The following is an 18,555-nucleotide window of genomic DNA, read 5'->3' as shown; positions in this document are numbered from 1 at the left end:
AAAAAATCTATTTATTTATGTTTAGTTTGATGAACTCCTAACTATGAGACGCAGAGCACCTAGCGCATTCGGCTAAATTGCATGCACCAGCACCATGGCCAGCGCAACATTAATACAACGAAAAGCAATCCAAAATGTACGTTTATAACAAATAAAAAATAATAATAAAATAAGGTCAGAAGTAACAAGGTGCAGAACAAATATGTGTAAAATGGCCGAAGTGCACGGAAACAAAACACAAGCCAAATATTTAAAACAGATAACCCTGAGTGATTTATTAATAAATTAAAACAAAGAAGTTGTTAAAATAATGAAAGTATAGTCAGAATTGCCTGCTTTGTCTTTTAACTGCAGAAACAAAGAGGCCACTGCTTTGCGATGCATGGAAACCTTTTACTATATGGACGGTGTAGCCCTGTCACGGGGGTTGTTGGATTTATTTACGCATTTTAAAAATATTAAATAAAGCCACTTCTTCACATATTATTTGCATAGCATTATTATAATAGGCTGTATATTAATATATTGGGAGAAAACTGTTTTTACCCATTTATGGCCAACATTTAATGATCCTCATTTCATAACACATCTGCGACAATTCGACTATGAGATTGGTAGTCGAATCAGGCTTCTCCTATCGATGCATCGAATCTTCGACTATTCGGGGTCACCCCCACATACCAGTATTGTTTTTTGTTAATATGTTTATAAAAACTACTTTAATGTCCTAATTTAACTAAGGCCTATTCCTGGATTAATCTAAACCCTGTCCTGGAAAAGGGTCTGGGAAAAAAATGCTCATTTACAAGAAAACATGTCAGACACACTTAGAATGTTTTGGATCTTAGATCTTCATCATATGTCATGTGGCAAAATCATAGAAATACAAATTGTATTATGACCTGATTAATTATAATTTATTAAGATGATAGCAAAGCATAGAAAAACAGGCATTACAAAGTTTTCTGTTTGCACGGAAGGATAAGTTTTACAGGTGTAAAATTCACAGGTTTGCAAAAAAATTAAATGTGTAAAAACATAACACACAGTTATTTCTTGGACATCTCTCGCCCCATAACAGCTTTTTTTGTGTTTCTCTCTGGATGTAAGAGGATGATGTAGCACTTCGGGGCAAAAATGGCCACCAGTAATCCAAAACTGGATGCCAGGATGGCAAAAATCTCTACAGCTACCGCATATTTCCCTGGTGAGCTGACATAAGCTGGAACAAACGCAATCCACACAGCACAAAAGATCAACAAACTAAAGGTAATGAACTTTGCTTCATTAAAACTATCTGGAAGATTCCTTGCTAGAAAAGCTAACATGAAGCTCACAGCTGCCAGAAAACCAATGTAGCCCAGCAGGACAGCGAATCCAGCCACTGAACCAATAGCACATTCATAAACTATTTTGGAGCTGACATACTGACTGTTTTTATGAGGTGTTGGAGATGCAGTTGAGAGCCAAACAACACATATTGCCACTTGGAGGGCAGTTAGGACCAAAACGGTCCCTCTTTGTTGGGCTGCTCCGAACCATTTCATAGCACCTTTACCCTCTGGTCGAGATGACTTAAACACGGCTATTACCACCATAGTCTTGACCAGAATGCTGGAGACGCACAGAACAAAGCTAATGCCAAACACAGCATGTCTTAACTGACACGTCCACAACTGTGGTCGGCCAATAAACAGCAGCACACACAGGAAACACAGTTTGAGTGACAGCAGCAGCAGGAAGCTGAGCTCTGAATTATTGGCTCGAACAACTGGAGTGTTGCGGTGATGAGCAAAAATGATCATGACAACAGCACAGAAGCAGGTGCCGAGCAGAGAAGCAGTGGTCAGGGAGATGCCCAGAGGTTCCTCATATGACAGAAACTCCACTTCTTTAGGGATGCAGTGATTTTTTTCTGGATTGGACCAAAAGTCATCTGGACACAATGTGCACTCATTTGCATCTATGAGAAACAGAATAGAAAAAAATGTATATTACATTTTTAATTTTAAAACGTTTTGAATAGGGTATTTTTTCACCTGTTGTATTAGAAATCTCTCCATCTGCACATGGCAGGCAGTCAAAACAGCAGACAGGAAGGCCTTTCCTCCTGGCTCGTCTGGTCCCTGGTGGGCAGCTCTCACTACACACAGACCGTGGAGGCTGAAGGATACATCAACTGTTATGTACATGCAGGCAAGCATTGTGGGGTCTCAGCTGCACACTGAATGTTTATGTAACATCCCTCACTGTGCATTTATGTTTCATGATTTTGTATTAAAGGATTACTCCACTTATAATTTACATAATTTTCTCACCCCCATGTCATCCAAAATGTTGATTTCTTTCTTTGTTCAGTCTAAAAGAAATTAAGTGAATTTTTATCTAGCAAAACAATTGTCATTTTTGGCAAGATGCACTTTTAAACCACAACTTCTCGTCTTGCACCAGCTGTGTGATGCACCAGTGCGACCTCACATAATTGCTTAAGCATGTCAAAACGTCATTCGTTACATTTGTGAACCATTAACTGACACAAAGACATTAATTAATATAATTCCACATAAAACAATGTCAGAACGGTCCTCTTTCTCCACACTTATAAACACTGGGGTGGTAGTTTCACATATGTCATGGCTGGGGCGTCACACGGCTGGTGCAAGACGAGAAGCTGTGGTTTAAAAGTTTTTTTTGCTGAAAATGACAATCCTTTTGCTAGATAAGACTCTTTGAAGCTGCGTTAAAACTGTAACTGTTGGGGTCCAATAAAGTCTATTAAACTGAGAAAAATCCTGAAATGTTTTTCTTAAAAAAAGTAATTTTTTCACGACTGAACAAAGAAAGACATCAACATTTTGGATAACATGATGATGAGTAAATTATTAAAGTATTATTAAACTTTTTAAAGAAAATAAAGTAATCCTTTAATTGTTTTTATCTGTATATGCACAAAGGATTTCATGACAAAACATGCACACACAGACCATGGGTATTAAGGGGGCACAAGATCTATTGTTGTCGGTTAGACATACTATTAAAAATTATGATTAACTGATTAACTAAGGTATTTATTTATGCGACACATAGATGTTCAGGCCTGGCAATAATAGCATTCACCAACTTTCTGTTTAGTGTAATCAATACATTCTCAGTGATCATTTTATAGCTTTGTGTTATTTTAGTATACTGTATATCTGACATAGGGTGACATTAACATGCATTGGTGATTACTTTTCTTGTTTCAAAGTTCCAGTATAATGCATCTTCATCCATTGTGAGCACCTTCCCTGTTGCCGCCCCTTTATCCACCACACCGACTGTGCGGACAATGATTGACCCATCAGCGCTCGGCTGCCAGTTCAATACATCATAGATGGCCAGAGCATCTCCATTCTTATCAAATGACACATGATCCCCAAAACCTGTGGTGAAGTTTACTTTCTGTAGGTAATGAACCACCTGCTTAACAACAGAGAAGACAGGTGTAATATGTATTTCTGTATTGCATAAAATGTGCATGTGATTTATTTGTAATGCTTTGTTTCTTAACTTGTAAATCTCACCTGCCAGGGCTGCAGGTTTGTTATGTCAGCACAGGTGTTGTCACTGAATGGTCCTCTCCCCTCCTCACACTGCATCAGATCATGAAGTGCATGGGCCAGGGCATAAACTGCTTTGTACACATTATATGAGGCCCTCAGTTCTGATACATCAGTGTATGCTGTGTTTGTGTTGCTCAGATCTTCTTGCCCTGTACACATTTTTTCTTTGTCTCCAGTCTCAAACTTGCACCCAAACATGTTCTCCCAAAATATTCTCACCATATTATTTTTTGGATCATTGTCAGGACGGAGGTAATACAAAAATTCATGAAGTCCCTGGATTTCTCCACGGCGGATGGCGATGCCCAGTGTGCCACCCAGAAACGGCAGAAGACGCTGAGTGTGGAATACAGGAGAGGTGGTCCAACCTTCACTTGCAATCCACTGCTTCCCTGTCACATTTTGCAACGCCACCTCATCCATTAAAGGTAACAGATAGGCTTTAGTGGAAAAAGCCACCACAACTTTAGCTGTAGAGGTCTGAATCACTTTTACTATGCGCTGAATATCTCTGTGATTGTTATCACGGGGTAGGATTTCAGAAAAGCCAACACAGCCTCCAAACAGCTGCACATCTTGGTAGAAGGACTGAGCAGCATAGATGCCATAATCATCATCACTATAGATAAGACCAACCCAGGTCCATCCAAAATGTCTCAAGATCTGAACCATAGCTCGAACCTGAAAGGCATCACTGGGAATAGTTCTGAAGAAGGAGGGATATTTCTTCCTGTCACTCAAACAGGAGCAGGTGGCAAAGTAGCTAACCTTAAAAAAAAGACACAAATAGACAGTAAATGCATCTTTAGTACTGCAAAATAATTTTAATACATAAATGAGTTTTTATGTTTCAATAAAATTAAGATTTTACCATGGGCACTCGAAACAGGCCCAGTACACTGGAAATTGCAATGGAGTGAGTGGATCCTGGATCCCCCACAATTCCTATCATTGGTGGTGGTCCAGTACAGTTAAGGTTGGAGAAGGACTCCTGTGTCCCACTAATCAAAGCTGTGGCAGCACGAAATGACACTCCAAGCTTGACACAGTTGTCATAAATGTAATAACCCAGGGTGATGTTCGGCAGCAGACGAGGATTTTTATTGATTTCATCTAATGCAAAAACCATAGTCAGTGCCTGCTGAAAGCTTGCCATATCAAATCTAGAAAAGAACAAGATACATATTATATTGCTGTACTGGTATTTAATAAAAACAATAAATTATTCCTATATTGATTAAACATGAAATCAACCAATTTTTACAATCTCTTTTGATATGCAGAATCTGTTTTAAATGCACACGTTTGTTTAGCAAATTAACACTGACAAACATGCAAGTATTTAAAACATCTAAATAATTCAGCTTTTTTTGTTTAGTCTTTTTAAATTTGTCTTTCACACTTGTTCTTATTTCCTTTGTCCCCAGACTCACTTCTCACAGTATGGTGGTTGTGGCTCGGATCTAAAGCTCAGCTCTGGGAACACTGTAAGAGCGTGAACTTCAAACAGGCCTCCAATGACAAGGTCTCCGTCCTGATACATCCCATTCAGCTTGAAATGTCCCTGAAGCCTACAAGTGCTTGAACTGACCTCGGAAGCTACAGACATGCAGTTAAAGGACAGGTACAGACATATATGTAAAGTGATCCACATCTCTCTTTATTACCAGCTCATGCATTTGTCCCAGTTATTTATAATAAGGATTGTACTGTATGGTGTGTTGCTTTGAAGCAGCAGGCGGTGCCAAATGGGCCTCCCAGGAAATCTCTTTATTCTTTTTCAGCATTTTTCAGCGTGCGGCCCCCTTTGTGTACGGTACATTCCTTCGTGCCCCCTTCCAAGAAAATTTATGACAAAAAACAGTTCTAAAATTTTACATTTGAATTCAACAAAACATATTAAATTATGCAAAGTGGTGCTGTTGGTTAGTAGCCTTATTTTTTTAGGTTTAATTTCATAGAATTCATGATAAATTAATTTATTTCATAAAATGTCATGAAACTGGGGCCCCCTGGCACCATCTTGCGCCCCCCCAGTTTAAGAACCACTGGGTTATAAAATGCATATTACAGTAGTTAAACCTCATGTTTGTTGTTGTGTTTAATTTCCCCTTTATTGTAGTACTGATCATCTGATCACCGTAAGTCATTAAAGTTAAAATAAGTCACCCTTTCAACTTAAAATGTGTGACTTGTAATGTGCATGAATAATACATTTGCACTATACTGTATATGTTCTACTTTAATCGTATTTTGTGCTATATCATAGTTGAGATTAATTTATTGTTATGTAGAAAATTCTTTTAAACAAGGTACAAACTTTTGACTCATACTGCATATCATGCTGCCCAGGTGAATTGTGTAGACCAGGTTTATTTCTAGGTTGTCCTGTAGATGGCAGTGTATTCCTAGATTTACATTTAGATGGTCACATATCAGAGTTTGTTGATTTGTTTATTCTGTTGAACACAAAAGAAGATATTTTAATAAATGATGGTAACCACAGAGTTGTTGGTTTCTATAGTAGGAAAGCCAAATACTATGGAAGTCAATGGGTACCGTCAACTGTGCAGTTACCTTCATTTATCAAAATGTCTTTTTTGTGTTCAACAGAATAAAGAAACTCATACAGGTTTAGAACAACATAAGGGAGAGAAAATTATGACATAATTTTTTTGGATGAACTATCCCTTTAATACCTTGTTCTATAGTCATGTAATAAATATGGATAATATATTGTTCAATTAAATGATTACTATTACCCTTCCTTATTGATTTATAGTGTTTATTGTTTAGCTGAACCTGGAAATAGTGAATTGTAAGATGATATCACAGTTTATTACTGTTTTCTTTCTAAATATAAATAGTATATAAATAGTTTCATTAGTATATTGCTTTTCAGGTTATGTTTTGTTTAATTTTTTAACTCTTAAAGGTGTAGATTTAAATTAGTTGTGTTTTGTTTGATGTGTGTGATTTGTATTGTGTATATGACAAATTACAATCACAGTTTTATATACATTTTTTCTAAATATATAACATTTTTATTATTTTGATTACAAAAAAAGAAAAACATGAAGGGAAAATGTAATTAAGAGCTGGGCTGCCAGTTCAATACATCATAGATGGCCAGAGCATCTCCATTCTTATCAAATGACACACGGTCTCCAAAACCTGTGGTGAAGTTTACCTTTTGTAAGTAATAGACCACCTGCACAAGTAACAGATACACTGTAAAAAATGCTTGTGAAATCTACAGTAATTAACTGTGTTCATGCACAGCAAATAACTGTAATAAAGTTCACAGTGGATTACAGTGCATTCAGTGTGAAATCACAGTAGTGTTTTTAAACTGTAAAAATCACAGTAAAAAGGTATGTGCTGTAGAAAATCACAGTAAATAAAATATCCTGCAAAGATTCACAGTAACCAGCAATGTACTGTAGAGACTCACAGTAACCAACATTGTACTGTAGAGACTCACAGTAGGGGTGAGCAGGGGCGAAAGTACAATTTTTCAGAAAAACTTAATTTTAAAAGATTTTAGACAGATATATTTTTGCTGTGATCAGAACTCAAGTGTAGACTATGAATTCCAGGTGAAATTTTGGAAACAAAATGGCCTTAGACTCTGTCAGCAGGGACGAAAGTAACACACAAGTGGCTCAAAAGCAGAACAGAACAAGATAGATTTTTGTGTTACACTTGTTTTTAGTAAATAAACATGACTATGATCTTATATGTATTTTTGGTAAAATTTTGGTTTCATCAAATGTTTCTAAAGCAACCTGACAGTACAAACTTGAATTGTTGAAAAAAACAAACATTTTTAACAGTTTGAACACAATAAAATTAAATCAAATAAAAAAATATAAATTTTCAACATAATGCAACAGTATTGGCAGTAGGAGAAGAGTAACAAGTGTTACTTTCATCCCGACAGGAACTCCTGACATTTAAACCCGATTGACTTTTATTTTTAAAAACTCTGAGAAATCAAACTTCATGATGTGTTACAGCACATTTTACAGTAAATGTATTTAAGTCCAGTCAACAACAATTTTTGTTAGCAACATGCTGATGTCATGATACACAAAATAAATTGAAGAAAATTATTTCTTCAATAATCTTTGTTGGGAATACATTTTAAAGTACATTTATTATATTATATTTTAGTATTATGCTAGTAATGACAAATTAGATTTATTTTTTATTTCTTTAAAGGAGAAAGTCACTATGATTATTGTTTTGTCTACAATATGGTACACACAACATTCCATTAAATATGCTACCACACTGAAATAAATTGTAGGTTACACTTAATACTTATACAACTATAAATAAGTTTTCAAGTATGTCAACCAACTTTCACTAATTTGCAACTATATCTCAACTAACTGTCTAACTGTCCTTAGAGTATTAGTAGACTGTTAGGGTTAGGGAAGAGGTTAGGGTTAGTGGAATAAGTTGACATGCACCTGCAAAGATACTTATCACAATATCATCACAATAAAGTGTGAATGGATATTAAGCAGACAGTCTACTAATACGGTAAAGATTGGTAGGATAAATAGTTGCAAAGTTACTTATAATTAGTAAAATGTCTAAAGTGGACTATCGAAAAAAAGTGTTACCAAATTGTATTGGCTGACTCGTCATGTTGCTTTGAGTATAATTGGTTAATATGACTGTCATTCAGTAAACTGGCCAATGACTGCTGTGTGAGCACTGGTTTAGTTTGAACAAACTGAGGGTGCATCCCAATTCAGGGTCTGGATCCTTTTAAGGCCGCGGACTTTGAAGGCAAGGCTCAATATTTGAAGGCAGCAGCCTCTAAACGCCACGGAGTGAAATGAAATGAGACGGTCTAGCCTACGGGGGCATCACTTGCTTTTCCCGCCCACTACGCTTATCACTGGGACACAAAAGCTGAGACCTATCAGACTTTTAAAAATAAATATGGTGGCAGATTTTTTTTATTTTACTTTAGAAAATATAACACATTGATGCAGATTAAACTATCCAACAGTATGTAAAATTCACCAACCTTAGAAATATACAAAAGCAAAACGCAACACACAACATTGCAGCAATAATATTAATTTACATCACTAAAACATCCTTTATAATAGTAAAACAGACACAAGGACCTTTAATTAGCAAAATATACAATTTTATTTAACTACAGTTTTGAATGTTTATTTCAAAATACCCAGACTTCATATTGAATTTTGGGATAGCCAAGGCTGTGAAGGATACATCTATGGATCCTCGGTAGGGCTGTAACGATTTATCGTGCAAATGCACGTTTTCTCAATTAATGAATTTGCATGAATTACGGTGAAATGCCGCCACATCCAAAAGCCAGGGGGCACTCTCGTGCAGAAACTAACTTTGTGCCACAGAAGAAGTAGGCTAGCGTTGCAAACGCTGTTCCAGGAAATGTCTACAGGAATATTTATATTGCTGTTCTTCAAATAGTTTCAGATATTTTCATGATAATAAAGAATATTTTGAATGATTTTGTTTTATTTTGAATGATTATGATTTTTGATGCATAATCAGGCAGGTCTTTATAATGGGACAAGCTATAGCGTTACAGCCCTAACTCGGTTTCAGTGGGGAAAAGGCCACAGTAAGAGGCTTTTATATGAAGGAGCCTTCGAATTGTGACAGCCTTCGTCACAGCCCAGTGATGTCATTTGCCTTCAGATACGGCCTTGGAAGGCCACAGCCCCTGAATTGGGATGCACCCAGTATGTCAGTTTAAAGGGACACTTCACCCATTTGCATTAAGCTTTGTATAGTTAGAACCCCAGTCATGTTTTTGAATGGTCATGCATCATTTCCTCAGTTGCCGCTGAGACAGGAGAAATACAGATTTCAGTGTTGCACTTCCTTCTTTCAATGATGTAAAAATCATCATATTGCATCATTGAAAGAAAGAAGTCCAATATCTTTGTTGAGGGAGTGAGACTACAAACACCCCTTTTCTCGGTCAGATAGGCACCAAATTCTAAATGTATGTTACATTTTGACTACAAATATGACACACTTTCAATAAAGATTAATGTTTCTATGGGTGAAATGCTCCTTTAAAGGGCGATTTATAGTCGTGCGTAGGTCCGTAGCCTGTGCATGGCTCTGCGTAGCCTGACGCGCACCTCACAAAATTTTCACCTCACAGATCTACGCAGACCGCAAGCGCTGTGATTGGTCCACCAGAACCCCTCCCGTCAGGTAAAAAAAAACTGCGTCATAGGTATTTCCGTTTGAGACGGTGAAAACAAAGATGAGCCAAGTTGAGGAGTGATTTAACTCAAACTGCAACATAAGTTGCTGTTTATTTACTTCCATCATTGCTGGTCTTCTCAAATTATACACAACAAGTTTACTTGTAGTGTACTTTTGATTTATAATTAATTATTTAGTTTTATTTACAGATTGTACTGAATTATATTTAGATATTTTTAGATTGTAACAAAAGTTTAAGATGTTTTAAGATACATTTCTTGGGAATTCATACTTTTTCATCCAAATTAAAATGTTATTTTACAAATGTTTTTAATTTAGTACATATCTGTGAAACAGTAGCATTTTCCCTCAAATCAGAAAACTTATTGTATTGTTTTGTAATTTAGCATATTTAAATTAGATCATTAACGTTGTGACATGATCACACAAGATACATGTTTTACCACTCATTATATTGTGACTTATGTATATTTGAGTTTAAATTAGTTTTACATGTTTTCTTAGCCATTTTATCCTTTTGCTATTTTATGTGTGTATGTCTTTTATTTTGCTTCGTCTGCCTGTCATGTGAGGGGTCACATGACATGGAACTTTGTATAAAAGGAAGGAGCAGGAGCACATGGTTAGCTGACGCTATAGCTAAAACAAGCGGTTGCTGGTGTGGAGTTTGTGTATTTGGGCTTACCTGTCCAGTTACGTTTTATGGACTTTGGATATCACTTTCTTGGATTTTATATACACAGTGGAAACTTTGCACATTTGGACTTTTAACACGCTTGGACTTTTATATTGTTTTAGATTTGTTTTTTTGTATTTCCTTCTTTTAACAGTCTTGAGTTTTTAAATAATTGTAACTCAACCTTTAAGGCTGGCCGTTACAACTTTATTTTAACATTGATGAATGTTTACAGAAAATAACTAACCAATCAAATGCTGTAGGGAAAACCACAATGAACTATATATTAAAAACATATAATCTCTGCTTAGTTACTTGTCAATGACTGCCAGTAAATTACTGTGGAAAAAAATCACAGTAGTTACCTGGCAGCCATTGACAATAGTAATTTACTGTAGAAAAGAAATCACAGTAGTTAACTGGCAGCCATTGACAAGTAACTTACTGTGGAAAAGAAATCACAGTATTTAACTGGCAGCCATTGACAAGTAACTTACTGTACGAAAAAATCACAGTAGTTAACTGGCAGCAATTGACAAGTAACTTACTGTATGGAAAAATCACAGTATTTAACTGGCAGCAATTGACAAGTAACTTACTGTATGGAAAAATCACAGTAGTTAACTGGCAGCAATTGACAAGTAACTTACTGTACGGAAAAATCACAGTAGTTAACTGGCAGCAATTGACAAGTAACTTACTGTACGGAAAAATCACAGTAGTTAACTGGCAGCAATTGACAAGTAACTTACTGTGCTTTTTCTAAAGTAAGTTACTTGTCAATTGCTGCCAGTTAATTACTGTGAATTTCACAATATGTTTTTTACAGTGTAGGATATGTGTGACTTTGTTTTATATAAACTTTTTTTGTCAACACTGTATTTATTATCTATAGCTGCCAAATAAGCTGTGCTTCTGTGTACTTGCCTGCCAGGGTTGCAGGTTTGTTATGTCAGCACAGGTGTTGTCACTGAATGGTCCTCTCCCCTCCTCACACTGCATCAGGTCATGAAGTGCATGTGCCAGGGCATAAACTGCTTTGTACACATTATAGGCAGGCCTGAGCCCTGAAACATCAGTGTATATTGTGTCTGTGCTGCGTAAATCTTCCTCACCTGTGCACACTTTTTTAAATTGCTCTTTATCTAAATTTCTACCCTCTGTTTCAAAACTGCAATCAAACATGTTCTCCCAGAAGATCCTCAACATATTATTTCTTGGATCAATACTGGATCAAATATTATATCTTTGTGTACGTTTGTGTGTATTTTTAACTTTATTTATCCCATCTTACTATAGGTACACAAAACAGCCCCAACACACTGGATATAGCAATAGAAGGAGTAGAACCTGGATCCCCCACAATTCCAATCACTGGTGGTGGTCCGGTGCAGTCAACATCAAACAAAGACTCCTGTGTCCCACTCACAAGTGCTATGGCAGCACGGAACGCCATTTCCAACATCACACAGTTGTCATAAAGATGATAACCAAGAGTGATGTTTGGCAGCAGGTTGGGATTCTTGTTGATTTCATCTATAGCAAAAATCATAGTCTGTACCTGCTGAAAACTTTCCAAATCAAATCTAGAAAAAAGAAAAATGTTGTTTAAGTTCCATTAATAAACAAGCACTTAGCAGACATGTGACAAGTAGAACACATTTATTTTTACATATTTAAGTTTACAATCTTAAGAACAATTTGTATTGACACTTTCTATACTTAAATAAATAAATGCATCTGTCTATTTTTTTTTCATCCAGTTTGGCCACAAACTCACTTCTCACAGTATGGTGGTTCTGGCTCAGATCTAAAGCTCAGCTCTGGGAACACTGTGAAAAAGTGAACCTCGAACAAGCCTCCAAGTATCAGATCTCCATCTTGGTACACCCCATTCAGTTTGAAGCGTCCCTGGAGCTTACAGGTACCTGAGCCAGTGAGCAAAGCTGAAGAGATACAGTTAGAGAAAAACAAAAGACACATATACAGAGTGATCAACATCTCTTTCTCTCTGTCTAGCCCACTCACCCAGTTGGCTCAAAAATGTATGATGAATTTTGTATGGGGTGTTGCTTTAATAAAAAAACAGGTGGTGCCAAGTGGCCATTCGTGGAAATAGGACGTCACTCTGCATCCTTCATTTTCTTTTTAATAAACTAGTTTAAGGGATGTTCTTGTCAGTATGTCCTTTTCTAATGGAAGTTATTGGTACGTTTTATTAAAGACAAACTTTTTAAAAGAAATAAAGCACAAAGAGAAACAGTACTGATGAAATAATGAATATTTAATTTATGTACAATAAACAACAGCTTAGGAGATTGACTACAGGCTTATTTATTAATGAGACAACTGTATTTTCTTTCTTGTCTCAATAAATATTATGCTTGTTTTGTCTTGGACAGTTTTTATCATAATGTCCTCTAGGTCTCAGTCACGTGTTGCTAAGAAAATGCAACCTGGAAGTATTGCAGTATTATAGACAGTAACAGATTACAACAAAACTAGATAGTAAATTTGGAAGACAAACTTTATGTTGGCTTGACAAAGCATGGCCTGAACATTCATAAGAGTATTACAGGATAAACATCTACTTGAGAAGTTTAGTTTAGTCTAGCTGGCTGTTTGCATTTTTTTGTATGAATTTAACAAGATGTTAACATGATTTAGCATGAAGTTAACATGATTTAACATGAAGCTAACATGATTAGAGCCCGACCGATTTATCGTTTTGCCGATTTTATCGGCCGATATGAGCCTGTCGCAGATATATCTGTATCGGCGTATGAGCAGCAGATATGAAGCCGATATGAACGTTCCTTACAGAAGACATTAAATGCTTTTGAAAGATGTAAGTACTTGATTGTCCAGCAGAGTGCGCCCTACTGGTTGCTAATGGTGACCCAGGTCACTCACTGTAGTGACACCAGCCAACCATCCTTCACTTTAGTCAGTCTCTCAGTTCAGGTGGTGGCAGTCACGCGGTTTCTTCACAACATTTACACCTGGTATTAAGACGCGCTTTGGTCGATTGGATTATAAGTGGGCGAGAAAGACACATTCCGGTTTACATTTGGTGTTTTTAATCAGTCCCTTTTGTCCACTTGCGAGTTGTTTAAAACGCAAGCGGAAGAAATGACGCGAGGGGGAGAAAGGACGCGCTTTAACTGCCGCGCAGTCTGTGGGAGTACAGCTGCTTGTGCTGTTACTGAACATGCTCATGTCACAGGTAGGGGTGAACCCAGATGTTAATAAGGTCACGCCCCTTTTTCCACCTCGAGGAGGTTCCCAAAGCCACCCCAATGACCAGACACACAAGGTAAGCATAATATTAAAATGCACTTTATTTAAATTACTTAAAATAATAAATAAGGGAGGGAGGAAGGGGAACTTAAAATAACGGCCTCTTCAGGCTCTCGTTCTTTTCACAGGCTGGGTTTCACACAGTTCCTTTTCGTGTCGCTCACTCTCTCTCTCTCGCTCTCTTTCTCCACAGGCAGCAGCTGGGACACAGAGACACAGTTACTTGGACTTGGTGTACTCTCACCTCTCTGCTGGACACAGCGTACAGTAAGTACGGGTTTCACACAGTTCCTTTTCGTGTCGCTCACTCTCTCGCTCTCTTTCTCCACAGGCAGCGGCTGGGACACAGAGACACAGTTACTTGGACTTGGTTTACTCTCACCTCTCTGCTGGACACAGCGTACAGTAAGTACGGGTTTCACACAGTTCCTTTTCGTGTCGCTCACTCTCTTCCTCTCTCTTTCCACAGGCAACAGCTGGGAAACAAGAGGCACAGTTACTTTCCACCTGGGGCGTGCTCACAACATAAATTTAGTAACCACACTGAGACCGGCAGCCTCTTCGTTCTCCCTCGACGAGGCGTATGAAGGTGGGGGTTTTGGCTGACAAGACACACAGCAATACACAGCAATACACAGCACCACGTCAAAGTGAAAGTTCCACAGCACAAAAGACTCACCCACCACGATCCAGTGTACACTTAAGATGCCCGCCTTTCTCCACTTCGCCGGGGTCTGTTCGGCGATGGTTAATACGGCCCAGTCGGTAGATGCGTCGCCGTGGCTAGCCCCAGCCAATATTCCTTAGACTCACCCACCGCGCTAAATTAGGGGAAGGGCCGTCCTCCTTCACTCGGAGATAATCACTTTCACAACAGGTTATCCAACACAATGCGTATTCAGCTCAGTGTGTTATACTCACGGATGCTGTCAAGCTTGGTTCCAACTGTCCTCTGTTCTGATTCACACGGCGATCGCCTCGGTCACACACACAGGACGTCCCTTCTCCTAGCAGAGTTACACAGCAATATCATACATCTCATTGTTCTCCATGCAGAAATACACTCACGCTTTCTCTAATTCCTCTTCGTTATTGCGTCTCAGTTTCCAATGTTTCCGATCTTGCTTCAACCCTTAAGGTGTCCAAAGTCCACGCAGTCATATAAGCTCCAGCCAGAGAGAGAGATAAACAGCCCACGGCCAACGTACTAGAGGATACAAACGCAGCGCTTCACACTGCACACAAGAACAACTGCTCTCTTCCGGGTGCTCCTTCAATCGATTCACGACCTGCCTTTCTTTCGCCTCCTGTGGCTCTGTCCTCTTTCCACGCGCTTCCCAGCGCAGCCCGGATCAACAGAGCCTTCGGGCCCCTCAAAAGGTGCGTGTCATTTACTCTGCCTTTGGCAAAGGAGCTTTCCCCGTGGCAATCGCTTCTCGTGTCAATCATGCTTTTTGTTCGTGTTTCTGCAGAGCCTTTTATGTGGCTCATCCTTCCATAGCCTCCAATCACAATCCGCTTCTTTAATGTTTGACACCTGTGGCTCGTAAAGCCCTGATTGCGTTGCCCTGGAAACCAGGAAGTGAGAGAGTGCATCGTCGAATGCGGCCTGGGCGAAACCATCTTCGAGCGGAACCAAGTTTCGCCAATTTCGGTTCCACTCTATAAAAGTCACCCTGTGACACTCATTTCAAAGCAATTGATTATATAGGCTCGCGCAAATTTACACCCTCGTTAAATTAAAGAGGCGGAGAGCAGACGCTTTAGTTTTATAAAAGTTTAAAGTACCGGCAGAACACTGTGGGTTCGCGTCATAAAAACGTTGTGCAGTACATTAAACATAAGCCTACATCATTATGTTGTCAGTAAAGCATTGTCGTCTTAACAGTAAGTTTCTAATTAATTTGTGAAGTACATAACTTACTGTAAAGCAAATAAACAATGACTTTATAAGTTTCCATTTTCAAAATAAGCCCAATAAAAAATTATTCTCGTCAAAACTGACAATCATTTAAGTTATATGTATTTTGTTTTGTTTGTGTTTTAAAGTTATTTATACTTAGTCAAGTTTACTGTTTTGTGCACTTATATCAGAATCATTTTGGATAATAAAGTTTATTGTTAACTTGTAAAACACACCTGCCTATATTACATATCTTTGTCACGTCATTTTAAGTGTTTGATCACCACATTTGTGAGTGATCATTGCAAAAAAAGTATTTATATATAGTATATTCTGTTAATGTATATAGTGTATTATATGTACAGTAGCCTGCTGTAGTATAATATACTGTAGTATATGTGTACTGTACTATAATATACACATAAAGAATATCAGCCGATATATCGTTATCAGTGTTTTTTCACTCCCTAATATCTGTATCGGCCCCAAAAAATGCATATCGGTCGGGCTCTAAACATAATTTAGCATGAAGCTAGCATGAAGCTAACATGATTTATCATGAGTTACCATGAAGCTGGCATAAAGCTAGCATGATTTAGCATGAAGTAAACATTAAGCCAACATGATTTAGCATGAAGCTAACATGATTTAACATGAAGCTAACATTATTTAACATGAAGCTAGCATGATTTAACGTGAAGTAAGCATGAAGCTAACATGATTAAGCATGAAGCTAGCATGATTTAACGTGAAGTAAGCATGAAGCTAGCATGAGTTAGCATGAAGCTAGCATGAGTTAACATGAAGCTAGCATGAGTTAACGTGAAGCTAGCATGAGTTAGCGTGAAGTTAGCATGAAGCTAGCATGAGTTAACATGAAGCTAGCATGATTTAGCATGAAGCTAGCATCATTTAGCATGAAGTTAGCATGATTTAACATGAAGCTAACATGATTTAGCAAAGCTAACATAAAGCTAGCATTAGCCTTATGCTAAATTCAAGCTAGCTGTACAACATGTTTGTTGTGTGACGGTGTCACAGCATGATTTAGCATGAAGCTAATATGATTTAGCATGAAGCTAGCATGATTTAGCGTGAAGTTAGCATGAAGCTAGCATGAGTTAACATGAAGCTATCATGAGTTAGCATGAAGCTAGCATGAGTTAGCATGAAGCTAGTATGATTTATCATGAAACTAGCATGATTTATCATGAAGCTATTATGATTTAGCATGATTTAACATGAAGCTAACATCATTTACCATGAAGCTAACATGAAGTTAACATCATTTAGCATGAAGTTAGCATGATTTAACATGAAGCTAACATGATTTAGCAAAGCTAACATAAAGCTAGCATTAGCGTCATGCTAAATTCAAGCTAGTAGCATACTGTAGTAGCTTGAATTTAACATGAAGCTAACATGATTTAGCATGAAGGTAGAATGATTTAGCATGATTTAGCATGAAGTTAACATGGTTTATCATGAAGCTAGCATAAATTAGCATGAAGTTAGCATGCGTTAGCATGAAGTTAGCATGAAGCTGACCTGATTTAGCATAAAGCTAACATGAAGCTGGCATGATTTAGCATGAAGTTAGCATGAGGCTTGCATGAAGCTAACATGAAGTTAGTATGATTAAGCATGAAGCTAACATGAAGTAAGCATTAAGTTAACATGAAGCTAGCATGAGTTAGCATGAAGTTACAGGGCTTAAAGTTTTCCGGCATTTCCGGCGTGTGGCATTGACTGCAAATTATTTTTGCAGAGAGAGTAATAACTGATAATAATATATATTAATAAAATCAGTTTGAGTTCATGCCTTCGCAGTTCGCCTACAAATAGTATGAGAGGAACTCTCAACCAAACTAATAAACTAGCCAATCAGAAGTAGAATGGGGCGGGTCTTTAAAAGCTGCTGTGTGACAAGGTGTACAGCTAACAAGCCAAAAACCCAGAAATAAGTTATTTTTTAAGCTGTCGACCTAAAAAAAACAAGCGTTTAAAGACACAAAAGTGGAAACAGGCAACTTTTCATAGTACTGCTATCAGTAGAACTGCGTCCACTAGGCGGAAACGTAGTCGGCGATCCACTTTTTTCTCCTTAAAGGCTGGGTTTTACGGCTCGACAGCTTATAAAAACTTATTTCTGGGTTCACCATGTCACACAGCAGCTTTTAGGTATTATTCTGTTTTTTGTTTTGCCAGAAATGATAAGGAGGCGGCCTCTCGCAATACAAAGTCAATGGAGACGGTTGGATTGTTTTCCCCCCGGTGGGCGTGGTTTTCAGGTTATGACGCGCTGCGCTCTGTCTCTATTTAATGTCTTAGTAGGATAACATATTGTACAATCAAATGATCACTATCACCCTTCCTTATTGATTTATAGGGGTGGTTTCCCGGACATGGATTATCTTAAACCAGGACTAGGGCTTAGTTTAATTAGGAAATATAAATAGTTTTACCAAACATGCCTTACTAAAAACATTACTGGTGTGCATTTTGCGGCAAAACAAAAGGCATTGATGGATTTTAAGCTATGTCAGTGCAAGTTGTTTTCAGTTTGGACACATTCATTTAAGTCTAGGACTAGTCTAATCCCTGTCCAGGAAACCGCCCCATAGTGTTTACTGTTTAGCTGAACCAGGAAATAGTGAATTGAAAGAGGATGTCACAGTTTATTACTGTTTTTTTATATAAATAGTATATAAATAGTTTTATTAGTATATTGTTTTTTAGGTTCTGTTTATTTTTTGGTCAGTGTCAGAACTATGTTCATTGATTCCATATTCGTTTTCCAGCTACAGATCAGAAAACAA

General features: G+C 37.7%; 1 protein-coding gene across 2 annotated transcripts; it reads right to left on the bottom strand.

Moving 5' to 3' along the window:
• Window positions 1–911: 911 nt before the first annotated feature.
• On the bottom strand, window positions 912–15,366 carry LOC135769749 (extracellular calcium-sensing receptor-like). 2 transcript variants are annotated; one of them, XM_073815707.1, is made up of 6 exons: window positions 12,314–15,366; window positions 4,474–4,765; window positions 3,564–4,370; window positions 3,232–3,459; window positions 2,040–2,163; window positions 912–1,963 (listed from the first exon to the last, which is right to left on the bottom strand). In XM_073815707.1, the coding sequence occupies exons 1-6, from the start codon at window positions 12,532–12,534 to the stop codon at window positions 1,050–1,052; spliced, it is 2,586 nt and encodes an 861-aa protein (XP_073671808.1). In that variant the 5' UTR covers window positions 12,535–15,366; the 3' UTR covers window positions 912–1,049. The 2 variants fall into 2 exon arrangements, with proteins under 2 accessions (XP_073671808.1, XP_065135321.2); XM_065279249.2 differs by lacking the exon at window positions 12,314–15,366 and adding an exon at window positions 5,036–5,431.
• Window positions 15,367–18,555: the final 3,189 nt, after the last annotated feature.

This window comes from Paramisgurnus dabryanus, chromosome 9, assembly GCF_030506205.2.
Source record: "Paramisgurnus dabryanus chromosome 9, PD_genome_1.1, whole genome shotgun sequence".
Taxonomy (NCBI): domain Eukaryota; kingdom Metazoa; phylum Chordata; class Actinopteri; order Cypriniformes; family Cobitidae; genus Paramisgurnus; species Paramisgurnus dabryanus.
This window is presented reverse-complemented; position numbering and strand designations above follow the sequence as displayed.